This window comes from Mastigoproctus giganteus, chromosome 6, assembly GCF_048544385.1.
Source record: "Mastigoproctus giganteus isolate SK-2022 chromosome 6, ASM4854438v1, whole genome shotgun sequence".
NCBI classification, from domain to species: domain Eukaryota; kingdom Metazoa; phylum Arthropoda; class Arachnida; order Uropygi; family Thelyphonidae; genus Mastigoproctus; species Mastigoproctus giganteus.
This window is the reverse complement of record NC_143580.1, coordinates 160,552,252-160,579,722: the sequence shown is the minus strand read 5'-3', so window position 1 is coordinate 160,579,722 and position 27,471 is coordinate 160,552,252. Positions and strand designations below refer to the sequence as shown.

At 35.9% G+C, this 27,471-nt stretch overlaps 1 protein-coding gene across 1 annotated transcript in view; it reads right to left on the bottom strand.

The window, feature by feature from the left end:
* Positions 1-27,471, bottom strand: part of Ino80 (chromatin-remodeling ATPase INO80) — a 672,466-nt gene that overhangs the window by 265,860 nt on the left and 379,135 nt on the right. The window contains exon 22 of the mRNA XM_090376565.1: positions 21,332-21,431. Coding sequence (XP_090232691.1) covers positions 21,332-21,431 — 100 coding nt within the window. The remainder of the gene's footprint in view (positions 1-21,331; positions 21,432-27,471) is intronic.

The following is a 27,471-nucleotide window of genomic DNA, read 5'->3' as shown; positions in this document are numbered from 1 at the left end:
ATAAATTTTGCATATTTGCAGCGTACATTACTTTTGTATCATTATAATATTTAACGTGTTTTTTTTTTCCAGTTATTAATATACTGGCATAGACTAATAATCAAATAGACTGCAGAACACTTTATTTTAGCAGGCTTTGCATAGAAAAGTATGCGTAGAGATAATGACATCTAGGAAAAAGTAGCAATATAGTGATCTAATATGCCATTTGTATGCAATTTAGCCTGGAGTGCACAGGTTGAAGAAGAGGTAGCAAACCGATATCATAACTAAACTCACTTCCTCATATAAATTTTTTTTGATAATTAACAGTATCTTGAAATATTATTATTATTAATATAAATGACCATGGATTTGCGGTTGAAAAAAGGAACTTTAAAACAAGAAGAAAGTACTTCTAGTATTGCAATTGTGGTCGATGAAAACGAACAAAATATTGCCACACTTCAGAGTGAGGATGAACAATCGCAGCCTTTTGTTCCCAAAAAATCAGACGTGAAAAAACAGGAACCAACTAATAAAAGACCAAAACAAAAGTATGATGACAGTTATTTGAATTTTGGCTTTACATACGTTAGAAATAAAGATGCTCCTGATGCACAGTGCAACGTATGTAATAAAATATTAACGAACAGTTCTTTGGCTCCCGCTAAACTTATGTTCTGTAAGTGTTCTGTAAATATATTGTGAGATGAAAAGTGTTCCATGACTGAAAAAGTTTGGGAAACACTGGCTTACAAGATGCATTTAATATGTTTTCCTGGGTGGGTGGGGAAGAGCAGTATGTACAGCAGAGAGAGAATAGTCTTCTGTGGGTAGAAAAGTTAAATCATGAAGATCAATTTTTAGCTCTGGACTAGAAATGGATATACATGAATTTTCCTTTTTCTCTCTTAAATAACAAACACTGAAAATCATTATATTCTGTATTTATAATTAAGAAAAGATGTAGAAAAAGAACACTATTATACTATCAAACTAACACAGCAGTTAAGGTTATACTTTGCAAGGTGTGATTCTGCTACGTGAACATTGAGATACCTTAGTTTTTTAAAATAAAATCGGAAAATTAAAAAACAAAGGTGACAACCATCTCTACCAGTGCAAATGCTCAATGCCCTGCCCAAGGATGGGTAGGGCACTCTCATATCTACCAAAAGAAGAATACTATAACCACAATAAATAAAACAGCATCAGCCCTTGCAAATTCAGAGGATTTTATTTCATTCAATTGATTGCTGTCCAGCAAGGTGTCAATGGATTTCCCTATACAATCCAGATAAAATACAAAGTAAAAAACTGAATCAAAAAAATAGAATAACAAATGTCATGGCTACCATAACAAAATGCAAACTTCTACATATTAATCATGCCATTCAACAAAATTAAGCTAAATGCAAATTAATCTAACATCACATCATAAAAAACAGGATTAAATGAATTAACCAATAATAACCCAGGGTCCTGAGCTGGATATTATCATTCTTCTCTCACTCTCTCTCTCTCTCTCTCTCTCTCTCTCTCTCTCTCTCTCTCTCTCTCTCTCTCAGGGTAACTCGGGAAATTTTTTTGGCTGGTGCAGCATAAGCCTCAGGCTTCCTTGCATCATGTGACTAATAATAATAACAATAATACAGTTCATTCATTTTGTTATTCATTAAACAACAAAATGAATTAAAAACATAATGAAAGAAACTAGAAATGGCCATGTACGTATAAATTAAAGATGGGGAGGAAACTGCAATGGACAACATTATGCCTTTACTATGACTAAACTTTATTAAAATTGATCAATTTTTCTTAATCTGTTTTTATGATTTTGTTTAATTTAGATATCTCCATTTAGTTTAGAATTGTCAACTGCTGGTTTATGTAGCAATTTTCATTTTATTCATTACATTTGTTCATTTTAAAATATAAAATTTAGTAGTCATGGCATTTATGTTATCTAATTGTTTAGTTCAGTTTTGTTAATTATATCTTGTATCTGGGTTGTATAGGGACATCCGTTGATACTTTGCTGGATAGCAGTCAATGATTAAAAGACATTCCTTTTTGAATTCATAAATGACACTTCCCGAAGAAGTGGTGCTTTTGGGTTTCCTATCTTTATTTTATTTATCATAGATGTATAGTACTCTTCCTTTGGTGAATGACTTTTTTTTTTTTTTTTTTTTTGTGAGTTTATTTACTGAAATCATTGACGTATCACAGTACTCAAGTAGAATAATCACAATTTGCAACCCATAACCTTAATTGCTGCATTAGTATGTTGTACTCTTTGGTGGTATAATAGGATTTTTCTTTTATCCGTCCTGTCTGTTCAGATGAATGGTAGAAGTCACAGTTCTGTCTCTGGTTTTTCAGCTATTGTTTTAGATTTGGTTTACCGTGGCCACTGATTTTTACATTTTAATCTCATAGCAGAACTATAATCAAAAAAATGCTAGTACTGATGTCTCTCCACTCCCTGTCTCAGACATTCAATTTATGAGACAGAGTGGTGAGACTTTGTAAGAATGGGCCATCAATTAACCCAACCACCAAATTTTGAATGAAGTCTAGAAGACTGAGAGGGGTTTTGGGAGCACACCAAATGTGGGAACAACGTTTCATAGCAGGGAAGATATGAGATTTGTAGAGAAAAGCTGCTAAGAAGAAAATAATAAGATAGAAAAGAAGATTTTTTTTTTTTTTTTTTTTTTTATGCATAGGAAGCAATACTTATGATCTATCATGCCAAGAGGAAAGTTAATGTAATCTTATCTAGAAACCCTGACAATGTCTTAAGGCTGTGTGTGGGTATTTGGCAGAATGAGCTGTACATTTGTCTCCAGTATGATCTGATCTAAAAGAAGATAACTATCAACTGAGATTTTATTTGCTTTAATATGAGATGGCTAGGTGAGGTGGCATTTTGAAAATCTAAGAGAGCATTCTGTTAGTGAGTATACATTATACTGTTTTTTAAAATTAACAGATGTAAAATATATTTTAGAGCAAACTTTATGACATATAATTCAGTGATATAACTGCCATAATACATTATATCACTCACTGTCAGTCTGAAATATCACCACACATTTCAGTGTCATCAAAGACAAACATAATAGCAGTAGTTTCTTTATTGACATAAAGATAGGACTGGAGTGAACTAAGTGGAGAATTACCTGGTGCTTAGCATTTCAGAAATTGGTGAATGTCTGAGAAGTTGAAGCTTTGTGCAGGGCAAGGTTTCTCAAAGGTGGGCTATTGAGTGCTATCATCAGCAAAGCTGTGTACAGGCTGTCCTCAATTAACATGATTAATTCATCCCACGAGCACATCACACAAAATAGAGACGCATTAATGAAAATTAATAATCAATAGGAAAAATTACAATTGGTCCGTGACCTTCAGGGAATGTCCATAAAGAATTTTAAACATACATTTCAAATAACTTTTTAACTGTATACCAAGTAAAAGATAATGAAAATAATTATAGAATTAAATGTTTATTTCATAAAATACACAATGAAGAAACTATTTGTTACGGAAATATTTGAACAGAGTTGGCTTTCTTCATTTCATCAATCAATTTTTGATAACCGACAACAATCTTCTCTGAGCCCTAGCAAAATAAATAGCACAGAGAACCTCAAACCTTTTGTTTGAGGTTCTCTGTGATATGAAAGATTTCATCTAGGTCTTTTACTGTTATCTCCTTTGCGGTAACATTTTCATTTGGCTCATTTAAAAAAAATTTTTATTATTATTATTTTTTTTTTTTGCATTTAAAAATTAGAATTTTTAAATGCAAAAATTTTAGCAGGAGACAAACAAGTAACACTGCTTCTGATAGATGATGGAACACTGAGAGAGGCAGCGGGCCAACTCTTGTTTATTGCCCTTCCGACAAGCTTAGAACGCAATTCAAATCTTTTTCAACTATCACATAAAAAAGATTGCGTTAACTGGAAATTTGCATCTTGTAAAGTGAAAAGTAGTATAATTTTTTCAAATAGTGGTAACTGAAAAACGCATTAATTAAACCAGTGTCATGTGAGGCCTGGCTGAATATCACTTTCAGTTTTAGTCAGTGGATTAGTTGGTTGGTTGTTTTGGGTTTTATTGGCACATCAGCAGCTAAGATATCATCTGAATATCACTAATAAAATAAGAAGATATGAGTGAAAGAATGAATGAATAATAGAGGAAGGTTCAGTTCTTTATCTTCAAAGAAGTTAGAAGATAGAGGGATATCTGCTATCAGTTGCAGTGAATGGTCATAGAGCAAACTGGATACCCAGTTGCAAGGCAATTCATATGATGAGATCTTGTTTATAAGACCTTATTGCCAAATATAAATATCAAAATGAATTTGTCAAAAGTTGAATATAAAAACCAATACTTCAACAGTGGACCAACATTGATGGAATTTGGAGTAGTGATCACCGATTAGATGGAAGGTTGAGATAGTTTAAGAGATGGCACTTGATAGGTTTCTTCATTACTTTTGAAATACAGGCAAATCCCGTATAACATGGTACTTCTACAACACAGTTTCACTCTAACACAATTGATAAATTGCGGCAATCCTCACACAACGCGGTATTTATATAACAGAGTTTCGCCTTAACACGGTTTGAGAATTGCGGCAAACCTTGCATATTTTTGAGCTTTTGTGCTGGGAAAACCCTGCTATTATGTTAGATGTAATTTCAACATTTCCATTCCTTTTTGTGAATCCCTGCTGTTGACTTGCTAGTCATTATCACCTTTATGGTATTTTTCTAAAGCACATTTCTGGAGGTCACAATCATAAAAAAATAAAAACAATTTGCAGTTTCTGGTTTATTGGTCTTTTCTGTTAGTGTAATCAATTATAAATAGGTAGTAAACTCGATCTTCTTGCATTTGTTATAGTACCGATATCTGGAATTCTGTGGGTTTTCACGTTATTACGGTGAAACGTGTTTCCCCTTCCATGAAATATTCAATCACATAAAACACAAATTTTCTGAAACTCATTACTCCATATCATGTTTGTTGCAACTTGTGGGTGCAGTGTTCTTTGTGATTAATTGTTTATCATTTTTACTGTTTTAAATTTTACAACAACCAAAAAAAAAAAAAAAAAGGCAGCAAACAGAAATATCAATTAGTTAGTATGTACATATTATAGTATGTATTAATTAAGCTATGTACATAAGCATAAATTTATTTTTATTTTGCTAACTGGAAAATATTCTTCCGATTTTCACGTATCATTTAACTTAGTTAATTGGTAAGGTAATAAAGTTAAATTTGTGCTTTATATCTTTAAAGCGAGGGTCCACTGTATTTTGTTGGGAGATCTCTGGGTTAGGTTCTGTGCAATTGAACTTTTGTGCTTGTTTGAGACCATAAAAAATCGTGACTTTTGAAGCGTGCAGTTCTTGATTTTTAAAGAGAGCAAGCAGAAGGTACATGAATTCTAGATGCTGCAGAAGAGATTGTGCCTAGCAGCAACGAAGAGGAAGAAAATTAAATGAATGTAAATTATCTGACATATAAGTATCACAGTTTGTAAGGTAAGATGTTTGTTCAGTTATTACTATTTAAGTTACTACTATTATAAAAATAAAGTTAAAATATTAAGTTATTAGTACTATAAAAATTCAGTTTCCGATAGTTATTAAAAAAAAAATGGTGTATTCTGTTAGCTTTTGGAACGTTACCCCCACCCCCTTTTTGTACTGGTCCTTAGTCCCGTATGACATGGTTTTGCATTACACGAGATTTTGTAGGAACCGAACTACTGTGTTCTACGAGGGTTACCTGTAATGATATAAGTGAAAAAGGATTAGCAACAGTTGAACACTGGGGATTTGTAATCCTTTTGGGAAACTGATTGGATGTGTGCAAATTACCATAAAGAAGGAAAAACACCAGTGGAATAAGAAAGTGTAAAACGGTGAGACAGAAAAGGGGCAAGCTCGGGAGAACAATTGAGAAATGCCATGAGGATTGTAACTTTCTTGTAATGAGAGTCATCAGAAATCTTCTAATATCTTTCTGTCTGATGTCCATGGAAGGCATTGAGTGAAATATACTAGGTGTGGCAGGAGGTAATTTATCAAGGTCAGCAATACCAGATTTAGAGGAAACACAAGGTGCAACAGAACCAAGAGGTTTTAAGTACAGAGATAGGCAAGTATAGAGTTAGAAGTACAGATGGACAGAAATTGCAGTCAACAGGCTAGAGACCAGAAAGCTTGATTACCATATGAATGAAATGAAAGTTTTCCACTCTTATCATACCTGTTCAAAATTAAATCTGGATTGATTAAAAACTGTTTTGAAACTGCTGTGAGCTTTAGTTTGGGCACGAAAAGAAGCTGGAGATTTAGATGCAAGATAATTGCAATGTGTTACATTTTTATTTATACATATTTATACATTTTAATTCCAGCAGCTCACTTTGTGCATTAGAAGGAAACACGAGAACTTGAAGTTGTTGACATATATTAAGTATGAAGAAGATGGTTGGTTGGTTGGTTAGTCTGTGCTGACTTTAAATAGGCATGTTTGAATAGCAATCTGGCTACACAAAAATGCCTTGCTTTTTGTGTGGGGGGAAGAGTCAGGCAAGGAGTAAGCACTGGTATGTCAATTTGGCCAAAGAGAGGAGTTTGTTGCCTGCATCAAAGAACATAGTTCAGAAACCACTAGAAGACACAATGCCCTCCTTCTACCTCTGCACATCAGAATGATATTTGATGAAGCAGTTTGTGAAAGCTTTACCTCAGGAAGGACCCAGCTTCAACTACCTTTGTATTAAATTCCCATTGATCACCCAAGAGAAACTAAAACAAAGTGTTTTTGTTAGACTCCAAATTTGAAAACTGATGGACTAAGATTTTGAAGTAACTATGAATAAAAAAAAAAAAAAAAAAAAAAAAAAGGATTAGCTTGAGAACTTAGGAAATAACAAGGATCAAGACTACAAGAATATAATTGAAAATATGAAAATATGTTGACAAACTTCAAGAAGCTGTGCTGAAACACGAGTATCAAGGTACATTACACTCCCACATTGGCTACTTCTCAGAAAACCTAGGAAGTATTAGTGAAGAACAGGGTGAGAGGTTTCACTAGGACATTAATAAAGACATGGAGATGAGGTACCAGTGGAGGTGGAATGTCAACACAGTGGCTGACTATTGATAGATGCTGAAGAGGGACTGTGAAGTAGGATCTGCAAGAAAATCAGAGAAAGAAAAATTTGACCCATCACAGATCATTTTTTAAAATGAGTGGCGAGTGTTTAGTGGACTTTTTATCCCACTGCCCTTTTTAATAGTGTTTTACTTCTGAAATTGAAATGAGAAATATTAATTTCTTAGAGCCGTTATTTTGCTAATGAGATGAAATTTCATGGTGTGACTGAGGTTTTTGCCTTTTCAGAAGGTTCTGTAATATACAGATGCTTCAAAAATGTTTTTTTGTTTTTCTATGGCCAGTGTTAATAGCCTCTTTTTTTAAATTCTTTGATACCACTGTATTTATACTTTTGTTGCATGTAATAGTGTTTTAAAAAGTCTGGTAAAAGTAGCATTTTGTTATAATTTCAGTGCACAAATTTTCTTTTATGATTTTTGAAGAAACCTATGTGATGAAAACAAACGGAAATCGTTTTCGAAATCAGCATTAGAAAATGATTCAAAGACACCTTTTTCTAAGAAAACAGTGATTTTTTTTTCAAGATGTAGAGTAGTGTAATCAGTGCCAGGGAGCATTCCAGGACAACTTGAATTTCAATACTGGTATTTTAATGCAGAAAAATGCAAGGTCTTGGTGGGGTTGAAATAAAAATAGAAGGAGAAAGGAATCTGGGAATTATGATAGTGGAGGATATGAAGTTCCCTGAGCAGTGTAAACAGGTAGCCAGGAAAGCTCATGGTGTCTTTGGGAGATTGTAGTCCCACTATACAAGGCAATTGTAAAACTCACTTATAATACTGTGTCCAAGTATGGATACCTCATAAAGAAAAAGACATTGAGCTTTTTGAGAGAATCCAGAGACAGGCAATGGTAAGATTGGCTAAAGGCCAACCATATGAGAAAAGAGTTTGATTATGTGGGCTACAAAGCTTGGCAACCCGGGAATCTGATTGAGGTCTATAAGGCTCTTATAGCGTCATAAGAATGTATAGTAAAATGAAGTGTATAGTAAAATTAGCTGTTATAAAGGATTCCAGAATTAGTGGCATAAATATGAACCTTGGGGGAAGAGGTTTGGAGTGGATTGTAAAAAACATTTTTTAGCCAGCAAGGTATATATATATATAATACTGGAACATGTTGCCTCCACGGATAGTTTAGACTGATGCTTTGACGAAATTCAAAGGTCGACTAGATAACATTTGCTCTATTATTTTGGTCTATTTTTGTCTATTTATTTATTGGTCTATTTTTTTATTTACTTTTTATATATCTTCTTTTATTTTATTCTTTTAATTATTATTATTTTTTTTTTGGGCCAGTGCAGCAAACGACTGGCTTTCTTGCACTATACGACTAACTCTTAGTCCATAGAGAAAAGAATAGTATTCGAAATGGGTCCCAGCATAGTTTCATGAAGGAGACATTTTGCCTTACACATATGACACTATATATATGGATTGTAATAAGAATTTTGATATGATTTCTTAAAGGAGGATATTGCATATATTAGAGAAGGTCAGCATAAACAGAGTACATTCATTAGAGGATTATATTTGGTTGAGGGAGAAGAGACAGTCTGGTCATATATGAGTATTTTCCAGAATGGACTGGAGTAGCAAGTGGGTCCCTCAGAGATCAGTGTTCAGACCTCTCTTGTTTCTTACCTTCCTAAATGGATATAATGGAAGTGTTCAAAGTTTGCATATGACTTAAAGGTTGGAAGGATGGTTAATGATCAGAACCAAGCTGTGCTATTTCAGAAGGATGAGAAAGACTTGCAGACTATGATACAAAAGAAAGGATGCACTAAAGTGGGATGTTACATTCAAAATGCATTATAAGCAGGCAATGAGAAGGCCATCATCCTTCTCTATAAAAATGTTGGTGTTTTCATACATAGAATACTGCATCCGGACGGGTCTGAAAGTCACAGTTAAACAAAAAAAAAAAAAAGGTATAGTTTTGATTTGTTTTTATGGTGCAAAAACGTCAATGGTTATCATGCATCAGGAAGCCTAAGGCTTCTGCTGCACCAGCCAAAATTAAATAAATAAATAAAAAGAGTAAAATAATATAATAAAAAATTTTAAATAACAAAAATAATTAATAAAAGAAAAGGAAATAGACAAACTATGTGTTTCCCTACTCCTATAGATAACTAACCAGCTGACCTTTCAATTTTCCCCAATTGTCAGCCTCTACCACCCATGTAGGTAACTTATTCCAGTAATTTATAACTCGCTGGCTGAAATAAAACTTCCTGCAATCCAGTCTAAAAATCTCTCCCATAACTTGAATTTATGGCCCCTGGTTCTAGAATCATTTCTAGTGAAAATTTCATTCTCATTCATTTTACTATTGCCTCTCAGAGCCTTAAACACCTCAATCATGTTGCCTCTGAGGTGCCTAATTTCCAAGCAGTTCAACCCACATATTCAGTCTTGCCTCATATGAATACCCTTTTTCCAATCTCACCAGGCAAGTTGCCCATCTTTGGATCCTATCATAAAGCTCAATCTTTTTTTTTTTTTTTTTTTTTTTTAATGGTGCAGTCTCAATACTTGAACATTAAAGGTTTCTTCTTTAAACCTTTTTAAAGGTTACCACATTTTGGTAATCTTTAAAGAGGTTACCTCATCAAAAAGTTGTATATATGTATACAACATGGTTTGATTACAGCCTTAATCTGATAGTTTGTTTGTTACCCATGCCATGAATCTTGTCACTGCAAATAACTCTTATTATGGATTATTTTCCTGTAGTCTTTACAGGGGGCTGAAAGGCAAGATTATTCATCAGGGATGCTGATTTGGCTGCATTATCAACCAAATCATTTACAGTAATGCTCATGTGGCTGGAGATCCAGCAGAAGTGGATACTGAATCCACCTTCATAGAGAGAGCATATTATCTGCTGAACCCGGGACAGGGTTGGTAGACTATCATCGTTAATAGAGCCCAGAGTGCACTCCAAGAATCGGTATATATATATATATGTCAGATGATGATGATGTTGGCAGGTTATGTGGTTCAAGGCTAACTCTACAGCATACAGCTCTGCAGTGGATACGCTACATTGAGGGGGTTGTTGTTGTTATTTTGGTTTTCAGGAGCATTAACAACTAAGGCCATATTGCTCCGGGATATGCGGTGGTCATTCCCTGACCTTTCCGCATCCTCCGTATTTGGTGGTGACGGGCTCGAACCCCGGTCTAATCAAGAAGCATGTGCTACGCACTGCTGCTCCTTCCCACCTGGCTACGGAGGCGCCTCATTGAGGGGGAATATACTCAGATATACTATAGTCAGAAAAGACAACTGCAGATCCCACTTATGATTCTGACTTCAAGCCACCTGTATACATAGATAAGAAGTCAGAAGGCAGGTGGAGCAGCAGACTTCATGTAGTTCATGGAGAAGTCACATGCGAGAGTTTCAGCATGTCAGGGTGGAAGGGACTGCTTTGACGATGTTAAGCTCTCTGAGTAACTCTTGGACACAAATACCAAATGGATGGTTGACAGTCATGTGTGTTATAAAGATTTTCCCATTGTGGTAAAAAACAGATGTAAATGTGAGGTGATCTAGCAGGGAGTTCAGCTGAAAGGATTACTATAGAGACAACTGTTTTCACTGAAGCGACAAAGATGGTTCATTTGCTTCAGACTTTGGACAGGTGATACTCTGAATGCACCAGTAGCAAATACAAATGGCATGATAGTGAATGGGATCAAGCCACCGAAGGATGCTCTTTCTAGTGGGCAAATATACCTGAGACTCAATCTAATTCTGAACATACAATTGCACGATACAGATGGAGTAAAGTGCATCGGTCTGCACCCCAAGAAGTACAAGAGAGAGAGCAAAGAGAATGTTAAGCCCCAACATGCATTTTGTGCATATAACTAATAAAAATGTGCTGGAGAATTATCAGTCGCAAGAATTTCATCTCCATTACTACTGGAATGGTGCTTTGTTCAAGTCTTAATTCGGATTTGGGGTGAAGGCTTTCAAAAAAAATGGATGCAAATGGTCTTCTCTGGTGAGAACCCAAACCATTTGCCACGTTCTAGGAGTTAAGATGGTCAATAACTTTTGCTGTTTCTCAATAACCCTCATACTGCAAGATTGAGAAAATATGCTGAAGTTATCTACATAGAGTGCACTGTTTATAGTTGAAGGAAGTTGTTTTGGTAATGGAGTTTACCTGAATGGTATAAAGTGGAGCACTTGACAGATCCTTGAGGTACCCTCCCCCCCTTCTCTTGGGGGAGAGGGTACCTCTCTCCTACTCGAACTTCGAAAAGACAACGGGTCACCATTGAAGTTTTTAAGAAGTTTTTAATAAAAACAGGAAGGTGACCTCTTAGACTGAGGTTATAAAGATCTTTTAAAATACCAAATCTTCAAGATATGTTTGTCTGCTGTTTTCATGTCAAAGAAGATGGACACCAGGTGCTTTCTTTTTAGGAAAGCAACTTGAATAGAAGGGTATGTTCCCAGGGTAAATGGTCCAAATGGTCTATTCCTTTGGAAAATGCACGGAAAGTAGGAGAGAAAGTCATTCAATTTTAAGTACCATAAAAGACGAATGGTGACCATTCCCTCAAATATTTTGCACAAAGAGCTATTTGGAGCAATAGGAAGATAGTTTTTTGGAGATTTAGGATTCTTTCTTGGCTTAGTAAAAGCAAGAACAGTTGCCTTGCAACAGGAATCCGGAAACTGTCCCTTGATGAAGATTCTGTTGTATAGGAAGACCAGGAGATCCGCGGATTTTGATGAACAGTGTTTAATGGTTTCTGGTCAAAGGGTGATAGCCTTCATAAGGGTGAGAAGGTTGTTTTTGGTAAATGGCCCAATTTTATGGGAAACACCCTTGGATGTAAAATTTAAGGATTTTTTTTTTTTTTTTTTTGTTTTTCAGTTTTGTGTTTAAGGAACAGACTCTGCAGAATATGATGATGATGCTGCTGAGATTGTTAAAAAATGTCTCCCCAAGAGCTTGTTAGTTATTTGGTTTTTAGGAGCATCAGCAACTAAGGCCATATTGCTCCGGGGATATGGCGGTGGTCATTCCATGACCTTTCCGCATCCTCCGTATTTGGTGGTCACGGGCTCGAACTTTGTCTAATCAAGAAGTGTGTGCTATGCACTGCTGCTCCTGCCCACCTGGCTACGGAGGTGCCGTCTCCCCAAGAGCACTGGCTATTATAGTTGAGTCTGTAATAGTGCATCCATTATATTCCAGGACTGACAGGGTGGCATGCTGTGTATTTTCTCTTCATTTTCCAGATTTCTTCTCAGACCATCTTAACATTGGTCATTTGGGTGATAAATGATGTGAACCATTGACATTTTTGCACCATTAAAACGAATTTTACAATTCCTTTCGACTCTGATGGCAAATGTAGCATGCTTCGGTTCATGCATACTTAAAGGCTATAAGGTTGGCCATGGTATCCTGTCGCAAGAATATCCCCCAAGCTTTGTTTTCAGCCTTTTTTTGCTGTAATGTCAAAATTTGCCAGATGTTGAAAGGCATTACAGTCAGCCTGATCAATCTTTCACTATGGTAATCTAGCAGGAAGACACAGATTCCATTAATTATGTTGGTTATCACAAGGAAGTGATCACTTACATATGGGTTTTCCTCCAACTCCCAAGTGAAGGGAGGAGAGGAGAGGAGCAGATAGAAAGATTAATGGCAGAAAACGTACAGGTAGATGCTCCTAAGTGCTGAAGTGCTGAAGGTTCAGTTTTTTTTAATCCTGGATTTATCTTTTTCGGAGAAGTATGTACACTGTCCTGTGTCCATTTCTACCTCCGCAAAGAGTTTCAAGACTAATTGTGGAAAAAGATGTTTCTTCCACATTTGGGATGGAGAGGACATTGTCAGTAAGCATATGTTCTATGACTCATTCCCTTTCATTGATGTCAGCACTACCCCACAGGGTGGTATGTTCATTAAAATCCCCAGGAAGTAAGAAATGGGAAGGCAACTGAATTACAAGATCATCAAGGTCTTTCAGGTAGATATCAGTCCCAGGTGGCAAATAAATAGGGCAGACTATTAACAAAAATCCCATGGTAGCGAACTGCAACAGCCACTATGTTGGTTGCAAGTAGCAAGGGCTGAATTGGGGTCTGGATGCCCACAAGGGTAGAGACTCCTCCATGAGCATTATCTGCAATTTTATTCTTATGAAAAATGGTGTGTTATGCATAGTGGGGGGGGGGGGGTCATCATCTGCTTTAGATAAGTTTCCTGTAAGCAAAAGCATGCTGGTCCATGCTTTTAGAGGAGTACCTTGATTTATTCTGCATTTTGCAGGAATCCAGATCAATTCCACTGTAGGAATTTAGTCATTACTTGGGCTTGGTGGATCTATCAGTTGGCTCCCGAAGTGCTGAAGGTTCAGTTTTTTTTAATCCTGGATTTATCTTTTTCGGAGAAGTATGTACACTGTCCTGTGTCCATTTCTACCTCCGCAAAGAGTTTCAAGACTAAATCATCATTTACTTCCTTGATTTTAACATACATTTTTTTCTTGCACCAGCATGGGTGATTCAGTTTTCTATACTGTTAATTTAGTGCTCAATTTTGGAAGTGCAAGAGCAAAAAGAGGTATTGAAATTGGAGTGGAAGCTCACTGATATTTCTGCACTGGATTTTCTAAGCTCAACAAATAGCCGGCAAATGTGATAATTTCTGTTTGAGTCCTAACTGAACATTTCTTGGCAACATTTTCAACATAATGTTGCCTTATTGCTATTTATAAGTTTAACTGCTTTTCCTATAGATGTTCAGCTCTGCCTTTAGTCATTGGGTGCTGAAGTGGAATTTACTCAAAGAGGTAACTACCATCAAGGGTAAAGGGAAGGGTTTCTGCTTTCGTAAAGGTGACTACGGTGGTCTGAGACAGTACTTAAATTCTATACAGTGGAACCAACTGATGATGTTACCAACAGCAAATTCAAAATGGGAAGAATTCAAAGAATTAATCTTTGGAGCTACTAGGCTTTTCATACAAAAAAGAAATATTGTTCAAGATTTAGACCTAAATGGATATCAGATGAACTAATTAGACATGACAGAGAAGAAAAATCATGGGATACATATAAATTAACATGTGACACAGAGCCTATGACAGACATAAGCTGGTCTGTAACCAGGTTACAAAGGAGGTTAGGCAGGCGAAGGCAGATTACGAGAAATCTTTGGCAAAGGATGCAAAGAAAAACAGCAAAAAGTTCTTTACTTATGTAAACTCTAGAAGGAAGGGGATGAATCAGATTGGTCCACTTGATATCGATAGTTCAACTGTTCATGATCCTGCTCAGTAGCTAACAAACTAAATGAATATTTTGCATCGACATTCACACATGAGGAGTTATTCAGGGAGGGGAATGTCAGAGGTGTATTCAACTCTGGCAGTAAGCTAGATAATCTTGTAATGACTGAGAGAAAAAAAAATAAACACAAGGCACCTGGGGTGGATGGAATCTATCCAGTTATATTAATGGAGGTGGCAAAGGAAGTAAGCAAATCCTTAGCCATAATTATGAGAGCTTCCCTGGACTCAGGGAAGGTACCCATGGACTGGAGATGTGCAGATGTGCAATCAACAAAAGAGGATCAAAGGGAGACAGTTAATTACAGACTGTGTTAGTTTAATTTCTGTTCCAGGGAAATTAATGGTTTGTTTGTTTGTTTGTTTATTTGGTTTTTAGGAACATTAGCAACTAAGGCCATATTGCTCCGGGATATGCGGTGGTCATTCCCTGACCTTTCTGTATCCGCCGTATTTGGTGGTGCCGGGCTCAAACCCCGGTCTAATTAAGAAGCGTGTGCTAAGCACTGCTGCTCCTTCCCACCTGGCTACAGAGGCGCCGGAAATTAATGGAGGCACTGGTTAAAGAAGCATTGCCGGATCATCAAGACAAGACTTCAGTTATAGTTCTGACACAGCATAGGTTTGTTAAGGGGAAGTCTTGTCTGACTAATTTGATTGGATACTATGATGTAGTCACAAAAGGAACTGGATGCAAAGAATAACTTTGATATCATATATTTGATTCTTAGAAAAGCCTTTGATACTGTTGGACATGGAAGACTGCTGCACAAATTGGAGCAGTGTGGCATTGGATGCAAATTGTTGCTATGGATAAAGGGATAGTTGAATGGGAGAAGACAGTGTGGTAATCAATGAACACTGCTCTTCGTGGATTAATGTTATTAGTGGAGTCCCTCAGGGTTCAGTGTTGGGTTCATTGTTGTTGTCTGTATTTATAAATGATATTGATGATGGTATATCAGGCTTAATGTTCAAGTTTGCAGATGATACGAAGGTTGGCAGTGTTGTTAATGACAGTACATTGCTGCAACAGGATCTAGAAAAGTTGAGCAGATGGGCTGAGATGTTGCAAATGAAGTTTAACATTGACAAATGTAAATGTACTACATATGGGAAGCAGAAATCCCAGCGTAACGTATCAACTCTGTGGTACCACACTGACAGATGGTAGAAAATGAAAAGGACCTTGGGGTAATTGTGCAGGCAGATATGAAGTTTTTCGAGCAGTGCAGATGGTCTGCGAGAGTAGCTCATGGAGTCTTGTCTATGATATACAGGAATTTTTCTAGCAGGGATAAGGATGTGATTATCCCCTTGTATAAGGCAATGGTCAGACCACACCTTGAGTACTGTATACAGGTTTGGAAGCCTCATTTTAAGAAGGGTGTAGGGCTGTTGGAACAAGTACAGAGAAGGGCAACAAAGATTAGTGAATGGAACAAAGGGTTGCTCTTATAAAGAAAAGTTTTGCAAATTACAGTGTCTGGAGACTAGGCACCTGCAAGGTGATTGAGTATAAGGCCTTGAATGGGTTGAGCATGCTCAATGCTGAGGGGATTTTTCCTCTTGCTCAGAATAATTGCCTGAGAGGGCATAAATTCAAACTGAGGAAAGACAGTTGTAGGATAGAAGTGAAGAAGTTTGCCTTTAGCCAGCGGGTTGGTTGATTGCTGGAACAAACTTCCATCTGTCGTTGTAGAAGTTGATAGCTTAAATAGATTCAAGGCAGAACTTGACAAACATTTGGAGCGAGTGGATGGGTGAAATAAGGGTTTTTTTTTTTTTTTGGCTGATGCTATATAATCTTGCTTTCTTGCATCATGTGCCTTTGCTAATGCTAATTGTATTTTTTTTTCTTCCTTCCACCTCTGGCATGCTTGAGAGTAGGTGGGGGTGCTCACTTTGGCAGTTAATGCTGGTGGGTAATCTCATGGTTTACCCACCAGCATTAACTCATGTTTACTCATGGTTTTTTGCACCATAATTTGCAAATGCTAAGGCATCATGGCAGGCTATTTGTGAATATCCATATTTCTGGCACTTGAAACACCTTTATTTTTGGAACCTATGGTCCTATTGTGCAGTCCAGATGATCAGCTTTATAATCTCATTAGGAAATAATGGTGTATTAAATGTAAGGATGAGGTTTGTAGTCAGGACTAGATTCCCATCCCTAAGTATATACATCTGCTGTGCAACGCACCTTGGCTTTTTATCTATAAACAGATTTCTTTGCTGGGCACTCTCATTCTGAGCATCTGAAGAGGAAATCTGTTCTACACTTCCACATGCATGATTACATATTTGTGGAAGTGTAGGAATATGATGCAATGGCAATGGAAGGGGGGGAAGAACCACAATCCTAAATGATTTGATCTGATGCTAATGGGCTGTTTTATGTATAGTATTTTTGTATAGAACCTGGGTGATCTGAAAAAGTTGAACTTTCAAAAAAGTTTTTGCCTCTCAAAGACTTCATTTATAAAATGCAATCTAAAAAATATCAGATTCATTAAGATGTACAGAAGTAACAACTGTGAAGTAATTAAAAACATTTTTGTTGAACAATGATAACATAGCTGATACTGAGAGCTTTCGAAATAAATCAATTCTACGGTACCAACACTCAGACTATTTTTCATGATAACCACAGATACAGTAAATTCAGGCTACACTTTAAACCCTGTCCTTTAACCAATGAGAGTTATTCCCTGATACCCACTTATTAAGATATCTTGCAGAAAGAGTGCAGTTTGGATATAATTTAAGTATACTTTAAATACAAATACTACACAAGTGCAGAATCATTGCATAGAAATAATATTATTTCTATGCAATCATTTTGCCCTTCCAAAAATGTTAATTCAAATTCTACTCATGTTAGATCATGATGTAACCTTTTATTTATTAATCCAACTCCATTTATTAATCCAACAAATTACAGGTTGGGGCAAGTTTGCAAGTACAGTTCTCTGCAAGGATTCTTCTCATTATCGCTTTAGGGAAAGATGCATTTCTTGTGGATAGAGTAGTACAGTGGACCCCCGCTTTACGATATTAATCTGCTCCAGAGAAACCACAGTATAGTGAAAATATCATGTGAACCCAATAACACTGTTTTTCGGTAACTCATTCCAAGACTTTGGAAGTTGATTCACTACACAACTAAGCTATTTATTTTTCTAAAAGGCGATTTTTATAATGGAAACTGTACATATTGATTAAAAATAATTGATTAAAACTAATATCTTCAACTAAGGATGCAAAAACAAAACATGCAGCCAACACGTTTACAAACACTGCTATTAGCTGAGAGGAAGGATCACGTAGTTCGGTCAGAGACAATCTCAAGTCCACCGCAATCAGTCGCTTTATAGAATCAAAATTTAGGAAACTAATTCAAATCATAAAACATAAGTTTATTGTTTTATGGCAGTGGCCATAAAACAAACAAAAAATAGATTAATAGATGTTAATAATCTATTAACAAAAAATAGATTAATAGATCTGTTAGTACAATCTATTATAAATGGGCCATAAACTTGATCTTATTGCATTTGTGATAATACTGATAGCTGGAATTCTGTGGATTTTTATTTATTATAGTGAAATGTGTTTCCCCTTCACTGAAATCTTTAATCATATAAAAAATAAATAAATTTCCAGAATCTTGTCTTCATTCCTACTTTTTAAGCTTCATAAACTTGTTACTCCATATCTCACTTGCACATACTGTGTTAGTTGCAATTTGTGCATGCCATGTTCTTTGTTATTGATTGCTTATATTTTACAACCAAAAAAATGTCAGTGAACAGAAATATCAGTTAGTTAGCATGCATTAATTAAGCTATGTACATAAGTGTAAATTGATTTTTATTTTGCTAACCTGTGGAAAATATTCTTCCAATTTTCATGTATCATTGAATTTTGTTAATTGTTAAGTTAATAAAGTGCAAAATTTTGCTTTATATCTTTATCTGTGGATAATATTCCTCCTATTTTAGAATCACCATTTAATAGAATTAAAATTAAATTCTCTAACGTGATCACAATGACCATCGCTTACCACATATCTTATAGTGAACAGCATTTTGTTCTGGAGAGTCCATCGTAAAGTGATTTGATCGTACAGTGAACCAATCGTAAAGTGGGGTCCACTGTATTTGCATTTTCAAACAATGATTTCAACTTACTAAAATTTATTTTATTTAAATGATTTAGTACACTTAAGCATATATAGATTAAAAATCAAAATAAAAATTCTAAGCAAAAGTTTCAATACTACAAGAAATGCTTTAAAAAGATCTCTTTTCATTTAGCAGAGAAAAATCTGAGTTTGCTTTTTTAGTGTATTAGGCTTAAAACTATAAATTTGCTGCTATGTATCTGTCAAATATGCAGATTTTAATAATTTAAACTGTATAGTTTATTAAAAACAGAATACTGAGCACAGCACAGAGTTTTAGAAATAAAAATTTATTTTGTACAATAGGTATTATTTTTAGAATGACTCACCTTCACTGACCTCATTGGGTGAACTAGTTTCTTCATTAAACTTTATAATGAAAACTTCAATATTCTCATCAGTAACTAATGGACTGATCACGCATTCATCTTCAATGTGAATAACATATTTGCAACATTCTTCCCATATCACTGTCAATTTTCAAAAGCTTCTTAATAAATAATTCTATAACTTCGTCCAATTTTAAGATAATTTTATTGGCAGTGGCAATTGTTTGGTTTTTATCCATAGTAATTCAACTGGATTAAGATCTGCATCTGATTTAACTTTTTTTTTTTTTTTTACCTAAAATATTATTATATGGAGCAGTGTCAATTACTAAAATACTGCTAGATGTTTAATTTCTTAATTTCTCAAAATTAATCTAGTTCATTTCTTCATGATAATTTCCTGTTATCTGGTTGGCACTATACAGGGTGTCTCAAAAATATTGGTACAAACGTTTAGGGGAGGTAGGTAACATCTAAAGGAATGTGAATCAAATAGGAACCCATAACCGTCACGGGAAAGTAGTAGCAGAGGCACAAGAAGCAGAAATGACACAAGACAGTAATTAGTGGCAAACATTTATTTGACATAATATTAACAATGGAGTACGAGATGCATGCATTTCATGATGCTACAACAGATGCTTGAAGGTTCCACCATGAGACACTATGCATGCGTGACACCGATGCAGCATGGTTTGGTGGACACGGCTGAACACACCTGGAGTTTATTTGACAGTAGCAGCAGTGTAGACGAGTCTCACCAAGAGATCCATTTCCGTCTCCACAGGCGATTCATACACGATAGATTTGAGGGCCCCCACAGAAAGAAATGAAGACTCTATAAATCAGGTGTAGGGGCCAGGCAACGGGTCCACCACAGCCAATCCATCGACACCCAAAACGCCTGTTCAAATGGTCACGAATACACCTTCCATAATGGGCAGGCGCCCTGTCATGTTGAAACCAAATGTTACGTCTCACATTTGCTGGAACATCGTCAAGTAACCCTGGTAGAACTTGTTCAAGAAAGATCCGATATTTAGCGAAGTTCATGCGGGATGGTAACAGGTATGTGCGACTAAGGTATGTAACAGGTATGTGCGACTAAGCAGTCACCGACCATACCTGCCCACACATTTAGTGTGAAGCGATGTTGTGCCACATGGTGGGGGGGGGGGCACACCGTGTGGGCCCTCTGCTAATCCACACACTAGGTGCTGCATGTCTGCCAGCTCACAGTTCGTATATCGATGCATGCTCTTTGTGCGGCGACTACTGCTTGAATGAGTAAACCAGAAATTTTCCCTCTCCCCGAACTGATGAACAGCGGCATGTGCTGACTTACAGTGACGTTTCTGGTTATGGGTTCCTATGCGATTCACATTCCTTTAGATGTTACCTACCTCCCCTAAATGTTTGTACCAATATTTTTGAGACACCCTGTATATTAGAAGTATATTTTCGACAAATCCCATCCTTCTTCCTGCATGGTATATAATTAAATGGGCACTCGTTACTTTCAGGAAATATCAATGACCTACTGTCAATTAATGGGTTAACATTCTCAGTTTTCTTTTACCATGTGAGAGCTATTAAGCATTTCATCTAACTGCCCACTTTCTCTGTATTGATGAATATCCTATTATTGTTGCTTTTTTTATTTTAAAATTAGAACAACCGGATTTATATTTACTCCATTAATATGCCTGTCTTTTTATAACCCTTCTTTACTTTAAACTTGGCATTTTCGTTAAATATACTTAATTTTTGACATGAAATGAGTTTTTATATGAAGTTCTATTTATAGTTCTATATATTATGCACTGAAAAAAATTGATTTCAGTTATGGGATGAATATAACAATACTTTTTTAGGAGATTTGGGATATTTAAAGAATCATTGTTTATTCAATATGTGCTTTGTTTGAACAATCCCGTTATCACAGAAGTTTAATTTTAAAATGAGTTTCATTTTCAGCTTCCTTTTAACAAAATGCTATTACACAAGAAACAATTTCTTCTTCCTTGACTAAGTAAAACTTCAGTTTTAACATCTGACAAAAACCCATTTTTTATTTGGCAGTTTAACTTCAGAAACAAGTAAGTTTCAGCTGATAATGGACATTCACATTGCACTGGATTATAGACTCAATTTTGATTGACTAAAATTCTGCACATATTTTGTTCTGTGCCATAAACTTGGCAAGAGCTATAGTTATCTGCTATTCCCAAAATAATATATATAAACAATATTCGGAAACAAAATACTTACTTTCTTCATATAAAAGCTTTGGGAGAATCTGAGTTTCCATCTTCATTAAAAATGGAGATTTTACCTCTCTCCTTTCAAATAAATCAGGATGATTGCAAACCTGAAAAATAAAGTTCATACAGCATGGAAGAAAAATTAAAACAAAAAAATAAATAAATAAATAAATAAAAAGATGTATACAAGTCCAAACACTAGCAATCAAGAATCGGAGGATGTTGGTTTCTGAACAATAAATCACATTGTCTAATTCAGCATGAATTATCAAATAAAGTTTATATAGTTGTGAAAAAAGGTACAAAATTCAAAAATAAAATACAGTTTTGTTTTAATGCAAAAAAAAAAAAAAAGTGTGTTTTTTTCTTTAAATGCACACACATTTTTTGACCATAAGATGCATTTTTAAAACTGAAAAATGTTACCTAAAATCCCCTTGCAAATTATGGTCTGAAGCTATACTAGATGCATGCATTGAGGTCTTTATCTTTGGCTGTGAGTAGATATAACATGACCATAAAGTCCAGGTGGCCTTCTAAAGAGTAACTCTTTTATGGGTAACCATTTCAGATAACATATAACAGGGGCAACAAAAAAGGAGTTTCAGGACTGAGTATGGTTGCTGAATACAGGAGGCCTTAGCTGACTTCAGCCATTGGCAGTGGTGAGCTGTGAATATTTTAACAATGGGCTCGCTGTTTTTCCACTTTCTACTGAGTAAATTTGATCAGTCATGGAAGTGACGTCATCCGCGGCTTCCGCTAGAGGTGCTTCCCACGCTCGCACTACTAGTAGTGTGATTAGAGCACATGACGCATTTTTTGTGACCGGTGTGACATCTCAAGTCAGGGGATGATTTAGGGAGTTGGACAGACACGGCTTATTACCCTTTAACCATGCAGATAAACAAGGTTTTTAAGGTTTTTATGGAGTTCTAACTTTTTAGAATCTTTGAATAGCATGACGTCACAATCATGCTTCCTGAAGTTACTGCTGCAGTAAGTATGATTGCAACTATACAAATATTTGTCAACAATTTCTTTTTTCGTCTCACATTTTTGTTACATTTCATTGTTAGGTTCCATTTCATTGTGTATGTTGCTTCAAATACAAGATCAGTACATCAATTGGTGCTATTTTAAAGAGATATTTAGATATGGCACTTGCAAGTATACATCTCTTACTTCAGTTATCATAAATCCATTGTATCTTGTCTTCCAGAAAAAATTACAATCTACAGAAGTTCAAGTCCAATGTCAACAAATATCTTCTTTCGTCTTCTCAACCTCCAACTCAAGCACGGTACTAAGTACTATAGGTTCTAATACCTCTCGTGTTTGGGTTTCACATAAAAAAAAATTAAAAAAAATACAAAGTTGTCCCTCCTAATCCATCGTTATACAGAAATTTTCTTCGTTCAGCAGAAACTATTTTAAATGTAATTACCAAGGGGAATAAAAATATTCGCTATAAAAAACTTCGTTAAATAGAGGTCCGACTGTAATTAAATCAAAAATGAAGCGATTTTAAAATACATAATTGATTGATTGCGCCATTAAAGTGCTGGGAATGGGGCTTTGTTCACCCCACCGTAGTTTCCGCTGTGGATTCTCAAATTGCATCCAGGATTTCATTTGTAAAATAAATGATCGTCTCAACAATGGGCTCGCAAATCTTCAAAAAAAAAAATAACAATGGGCTCTCGCGAGCCCACTATAGCTCACCACTGGTCATTGGTATGCTGACCAGACCACTTGGCAATAAAATGAGACACTTGATTATAACAAAGTCATAGCTACATTATAATGGGGTATTCCACTTTTGTAAATACAAAATTGGGGTACCTGTATAAAAAAAAAAAAAAAAAAAAAGCAGAGTTAGTTTTTTTTTTACTATTTCAACTTTAACTGAATTGTTTGAGCATTCCTAATTTTATTCAACACAGAGAATAAAGTCTGTAATAGTACATTCTGAAATCAATATTTAAATACACCAACGATGTCTTAATTCCCTAAAAGCATCAATGGCTCTAATGTAAACTACACACAATGATGCAAACTAAGCTGCAAGCTGGAGAGAAAGCTGTGAAAATGGGTACTATATTCATAGGACAATTCAAGATAGATGTAGAATAGAAGTGCAGAAATTTGCCTTTAGCCAGCGGGTGGTTAATTGCTGGAACAAACTTCCATCTGTCGTTATGGAAGTTGATAGGTTGAATAAATTTGAGGAACTGGTGTGATTTTTTTTTTTTTTTTTTGGCTGATGCTGCATAAGCTCATTACACTTGCTTTCTTGCATCACATGCCACTACTACATCATTGAATTCATTCATTTCGTTTCACTTCCTTACACAATTGAAGGAGCTGAATTGCTACAATTTTCTCACAAGAAATGTGACCAAATACCAATGATACTAAGTGGAGATTTCAACATTAATTTTGCAGATACTCAATCCAGACCTTTGACTGATTTCTTAGAAAATAAATTTGGAATAATGTTAAATATGTCTAGCTCTGTATCGACTGCTAATCATGGAACTATAATTGATGCTGTGCTTCAAAGACATTTACACTCTTTACAATCTCAAGTGTATGTATATATTTTAGCTATCACAAACCCATTGTAAGTAAATTACCTAGTGAACATGTAGTTTTGTAACCTCAAATTCATGAAACTGTCGGAAAAAAAATAAAATAAAATAAAGGCTTTAAAATGTTCACTGTGTTCAGATTGTTTTCATACTAAACCCCTTTAACCTCGTCCAAGTCAAGGATGTTTTTACATAAAATAAAACATCTTTCATGCACACAGGGTACACACGGTGTTTTTCTTTTTTTTTTTTCCTTTTGTTAACATTAAAATTAGTTTTTGGTTTCTCTACACCCCCCCCCCCCCTTTTTATCACTTCATTTGTCCATTCTCTTCTAATAACTTGTACAAACTATCTTGAAATTTATTCTACAAGGCAAAGATTATTTCTTTTCACCATAACGTACAGACATTGGAATGCCAAATTTTCGGATCTAGTTTAAACCGAAAAAGCTTACTGTTGGTTCGAGCATGCTATAGTGTTTCCATTGTTCAAAACAATCTGAGGCTGGAAGAGGGATATTGGTTAAAAAAAAAATGTAAGGTGTTTGGATTTTTTGTAGTTTATTTAGCCAGTTCATTCCCCAAAATTCCACAATGTGTGATATAGTGATATATTAGTAGTAATGTGATGCAAAAAAGCAAGCGTATGAGCATCAGCAAAAAAAAAAAAAAAAAAAAACGAATTTCACACATCCATTCCCCTCTAAAAGTTTGTCCAGTTCCTCCTTGAATTTATTTAAGCCATCAACTTCAACAACAGCAGATGTAAGTTTGTTCCTTCAATCAAACACCTGTTGGCCAAAGGCAAATTTCCACACATCTATTCTACAACTTTCTTTCCTCAATTTGAATCTATGCCCCTTCAGGATCATAATATGAGCAAGCGGAAGAATCTCATCAGAATTCTTTGTGCTCAACCCATTCAAGGCCTTATACACCTCAATCAGATCACCTCTTTGGTTCCTAGTCGCCAGCTGCTGCAATTTGCAAAACTTAAGCCTTTCTTGGTAAGAGGACCCCTTCATTCCACTCACCAATCGTGTTGCCCTTCTCTGTACATTAGCATTAACATTTAGTATTAGTAGAGGCATATGATGCAAGAAAGCAAGCTTATACAGCATCAGAAAAAAAAAAAAAACCTTTCCATTTCACCCAAATGTTTGTCTAGTTTTGCCTTGAATTTACTTAAGATTTCAACTTCTACAAAGACAGATGGAAGTTTGTTCCAGCAATCTGCCATCCGTTGGCTAAAGGCAAACTTATGCACATCTATTGTACAACTGTCTTTCCTCAATTTGAATCTATGCTCCCCCTCAGGTTCTTAGCCTGAGCAAGAGGAGGAATCCAACCAGCATTGAGCTTGCTCAAACCATTCAAGGTCTTATACACCTCAATCAGATCACCTCACAGGTGCCTAGTCTCCAGACTCTGTAATTTGCAAATTCTTCATAAGGGCAACCCTTTGTTCCATTCACTAATCTTGTTGCCCTTCTCTGTACTCGTACCAGCAGCTCTATATCCTTCTTAAAATGAGGCCTCCAGACCTGTATACAGTTCTCAAGGTGTGGCCTGATCATTGCCTTATACAAGGAGATAATCACCTCCTTATCCCTGCTAGAAAAATTCCTGTATATCATTGACAAGACACCATGAGCTACTCTTGCAGCTTGCCTGCACTGCTTAGAAAACTTCATATCTGACTGCACAATTACCCCCAGGTCCTTTTCATTCTCTACCACTGTCAATGTAGTACCACAGAGTTGATACGTTGCTCTGGGGTTGCTGTTTCCCATATGTAGTACTTTACATTTGTCAAGGTTAAACTTCATTTGCCACCGCTCAGCCCATCTGCTCAACTTTTCATACATCCTGTTGCAGTAGCATACTGTCATTAACAACCCTGCCATCCTTTGTATTGTCTGCAAACTTAGACATTAAGCCTAATATACCTCCATCAATATCATTAATAAATACAGAAAACAACAATCGACCCAACACCAAACCCCCGGGGGTACTCCACTAATAACATTAGTCCACAAAGAGCAGTGTCCATTGATTACCACTCTCTGTCTTCTTCCACTCAACCATCCCTTTATCAATAGCAGCAATTTGCCCTTAATGCCATACTGCTCCAATTTGTAGAGTAGTCTTCCAAGTGCAACAGTATCAAAAGCTTTCCTAAGATCCAAGTATATGATATCAAAATTATTTTTTGCATCCAGTTCCTTTGTGACCGCATCATAGTATCCAATCAACTTGGTCAGACAAGACTTCCCCTTAACAAACCCATGCTGATCTGAATATTACTGCAGTCTTAGCTGCCATAAGAGGGAGAGTGAAAGCCTGCTGGGGACAGAGGGTCTCTTGTTTTGTCGTGTTGCCATATTTAATAAAGTGCTGGGGGGGTTTGTTCTTTCCTTCTTCACACTGACCAGGCATCTCTAAGAGAACAACTCTACACGTTCGTTGCCATCAAAGAGGCGTAACAGGGCTTACCAACTAGAAGGTTGTGAATGAGTAGATTTTAGAGAGGCAGGACCACTAGACTTCTCCTAAATCTTCTAAAACTCAAGCAACTCTACATCCTTCCTAAAATGAGGCCTCCACACCTGTATGCAGTGCTCAAGGCATCACCTGACCATTGCCTTATACAAAGGGATAATCACCTCCTTTTCCCTCTTAGCAAAATTCCTGTATATCATTGACAATATCCCACGACCTGCTATGGCACCATGTCTGCATTGCTCAGAAAACTTCTTATCTGACTGTACAATTACTCCCAGATCTTTTTTATTTTCTACCACCCTAAGTGTAGTACTACTCAGTTGATACATTTCTCTGGGATTATTTCTATCCATATGCAGTTCTTTGCATTTGTCAATATCAAACAAAAGGTGAACAATTAATGGTGTTCTGTAATTTGCAATAGCATGGGGTCTCTTCTGGTTTGTTTCAAAATGGGATGAATATTATAACAGAAGTTACAAAATGCCATAATTGAACTGAGGGAATCAGCACAAATAACATTTTAAAGAGTATTCGGAATTAAAGTTTTCTAAACCCAATTTAATTGCATGTAGTTCAGCTGAAAAGCTACTGCATTCCAATGAGAGGTAGGGTGTTGGTGTTGTTGGTATGAAGTTTAACAAACAATGCAAGGGCTGTTGAAGCCAAATCGTGTTTGTTCACAGTTTATTTAAAAGAGATATTATACATATCCGTATAAACCAATGCAGTGTGTATGTGTTTAGTGGCACATAAGCTACACTGGCTATAGTGGGCCTAATGCACTTCATATATAATAAAATGTAGGAAGAGAAATTCTCCCTTATAGCAGAATGCTGGTATGAGGAAGTCAGTATAGATTAATGCAGGTGAAATGTAAAAGTTCAACAATCTGGTCAAGTGCTAACTTTCAGCATGTAGTTAGCAGTGAAGATATTATGTGCAACTGGTAATGAAGTTAGCAAGTTGAGTTTTCAGAATGCCTTTGTATCATAGTTTCCACTAGTAGTCTTGACTGCAGTGTTTTAGCCATTTTAAATCTTTAA